Consider the following 3,003-nt stretch of genomic DNA (forward strand, 5'->3'; position numbering starts at 1 on the left):
TGACTGCTCAGCTCCCAGGTGTCCATGTTCAACTCACTTTTGGTTTCCACTCTTTGGACTCAGGTGAGTCACAGGGACTGGGGTAGGACTGCATCCTCTGGACAGAGTCTGCACGGGTGTCCTGTTAAAACAAAAGGCGACATGGAGTGAAGAGAAGCTTTAATAAGCCAAGGAAGAGTGGAAAGGCAGGGGCCTAGACAATGGGAAGGAAGCCAGGCAGGCAGGGACAGAGTAGGAGAGAGGGAGAAAATAACAGAGATGGGACCAAAGAGAGAGGAGCTCATATTTGCTGTGGGCCTACTGTGTGCTTTTCTCATCTCAGGAGCACACTCAAATACCAAAGTGGAAATAACATCTCCACTCCAGGCGCCTGGGGCCCTGTGGGAATGTGGGCCAGGCTTACCCCAATCTTCCCAGTTTTCACAAAAAGCCAGACATTCAGGTTTCCATGTGATATCACCTCACCTGGAAAATTTTTGGTAAAATACACATAAAATTTACCACCTTCACCATTTCAGAGTGTACAGCCAAGGGCTCATTCAGTGCCTTCACACTGTTGTGCAGCCATCACCAGCATCAGCTCCACAGTGCAAACCTGCTCCTGGCCTTGTAGATGTTGGCAACACATTCAAAAATGGGAAAACAGGGGGTATAGCTCAGTGGCAGAGCATTTGACTGCAAAAATGGGAAAACACAGAGAGAGTCCAATAGACCCTGGTGTGGGCCCATGGGGGCCTTTTCGTGACCTCTGACACGTATCGCCTCGTTGAGCCCACACATACCTCCTGGGGAGGCTGTGGCTATGCCCTTTGCACAGATGAGAAACTGAGGCTGGAGAGGCAGACTCACTTGTGTGAGATCCCACAGCTGATGACAATGGCAGAGCTGGGATCTGAGCTCGATTCAGTGGGACTCCCAATCTGGGTTCTCTCTGGGACCCCATGGCCTCCTAACCAGGGTGGGAGTAGAGAGGGACAGGCAAGAAGGGAAGGAATCAAGCTGAGGCAGGTGCTCTGGACAGAGACAGTGACATAGGAAGGATGGGACAGGGATAGCCAGAGGTATGTCCTATCTCCAGAGCCATCTGGGTGAGAGATTGGCTGGAGCCTTTGCTCCACCCAAAGGGCTTAGGCAGAGTAGACTGGCCCCTGCACCCAGCCCCCGGTACGGTGCCATTTGGACAATCTGACCTGGAAGCTGATGTGTGTCAGCCCCACGGCGCCGGTGACAGAGATGTTGTCCACGCGGTGGAAGGGAACACGGTGTATGTACTGCAAAAAGGCAACTCCATTCACCACCACCTGTCAACAGGAGCACATAGTCCAGGAGAGGTGACCCAGACCAGGGCGGAGCACACCTGAGCACTCGGACCCCGGCTTCTAGAAATTAACGCCTGTCTGGTTTTCACCTCCATCCCCTGTAGGTGGGGCCCAGCCTTCAGAGCTGCTCCAGGTACAGGAACACACATGTGATCCAAAGTGCAGCCAAACCCGGCCACCACTTGGCTCTAGTTTTGGCTTCAGAGTTCTTGCTTGTTTATTGCTCTAGGTTTGTCTTTCTCAGCTCACCTGGGATGCCATTTCAATCTGTGCATTTAAATGCCTAAAGTGCTCATGGGAGCAGAGGAGCGGGCCCCTCAGGGTGCACACTGAGGCCTGGGAGCATCCCGTTCACACGGAGAAGCACAAACACAGCCATCCCTCTCCCCGGGCCCAGCACACTGCTCTGCCTGCAGAGCAATGACCACACCATGCAGCCCTGAGCCACCCCGGGGCCTGCAGAAGGGCTGCCACAGCATCACCGAAAACAAATGCTGTCAAGGACCTGGAGGAGGCAAGCCTGCAGCAGAGGATGGAAGTCACCTGGAACTTGAGACCAAAAAGCCCGGGGTGGATGGGGAGGGCAAGTTATCTAGTTATTTCCTAGTAACAGAAGCAACAGATGCCCCTGTAGATGCAGGTAAAGAGTGTAAAGTCCTGCTTTCTGTATAACAGCTTTGCCTGGGTAATTATTTAAAGGCTTTTCTCCATGCCTGATAGTGACAAGGGCCGTAATAGAATGCTGGGACCACCTAGAATTGTAAGACAGATTACTCATGCTCTGTTAGCTGTGATTTCTTTATTCTGATTAAAGAAGGCACATTCTCACCTGCACCTGGCTGGCAGTTGCCTTTGGGACCTGGGGACTCACCTGGAAATGCAGCCCATCCTCCCCATGTGGAGCTGTCTATTATCGTGAAAGATTAACAACTTTGTTGCAGGAACCAGAGCTACCAGCTCTTTGAAGGCCCCAGCCCTTGCATATCACCAGCCCTTTGAAGATCCCTAGCTCTTTAGCACACCTGCAGGCCTTTGCACATCTCCAGCCTGCTTACCTGTTAACTGCCCATTTGGCATCCCCTTCGGCTATTTCCCCATCAATCTTTTGTCTTTTTACCCAATATAAGCCTCGGGCTTCTGGTGGGATGCAGAGCAGATTTTTGTGCATGACCTGGGGCTCTCCCGATACTGCTGGTGGTATTGGAATAAATGCTCATTATGATTCAACCCTGTCTCTGCTGAATTGGCTGAAGTAGTGACAGGCAGTCCGGACCCCTTGGTTGTCTGGTTACAATTTGTCACATCTAGTTAATCAGTTCCATCTCTAAAATACATCTAAAAACATATTAACTCTCTATTTCTACAGCTGTCACCTCTAGGTTAAACAATCAATATCCCTTATCTGGACTATTTTAATGGTCTCTTAACTGTCCTGTCAGCTTCCATTTTTGTCCCACTCTAATCCCTTTTCCAAACAGCCGCCAAAATAAATCATAGATCTGATCATATCACCTCCCATCTTAACACCCACCAAGGGCTTCTCATTGAATTTAGTATAAAATTCAGACTTCTTTATTTCCAGGGCCTTGAAGAGCCTATGTGACATGGTTATGTCCGTCTCTCTGAGTCACCTCTTCCTGCTCTCTCTGCTCCAGCCACAACAGCCTTCTTTCAGTTTCTTAAA

At 50.4% G+C, this 3,003-nt stretch overlaps 1 protein-coding gene across 1 annotated transcript in view; it reads right to left on the reverse strand.

Annotated features, from left to right (window-relative positions):
- LOC107184890 (galectin-9-like) overlaps positions 1-3,003 on the reverse strand; it is a 5,225-nt gene that overhangs the window by 2,071 nt on the left and 151 nt on the right. Inside the window, exons 2-3 of the mRNA XM_015571428.1 lie at positions 1,191-1,304; positions 38-121 (exon numbers count right to left, since the gene is read on the reverse strand). Coding sequence (XP_015426914.1) covers positions 38-121; positions 1,191-1,304 — 198 coding nt within the window. The remainder of the gene's footprint in view (positions 1-37; positions 122-1,190; positions 1,305-3,003) is intronic.

The sequence above is a fragment of the Myotis davidii genome, unplaced genomic scaffold (genome assembly GCF_000327345.1).
Source record: "Myotis davidii unplaced genomic scaffold, ASM32734v1 scaffold8509, whole genome shotgun sequence".
Taxonomy (NCBI): Eukaryota; Metazoa; Chordata; class Mammalia; order Chiroptera; family Vespertilionidae; genus Myotis; species Myotis davidii.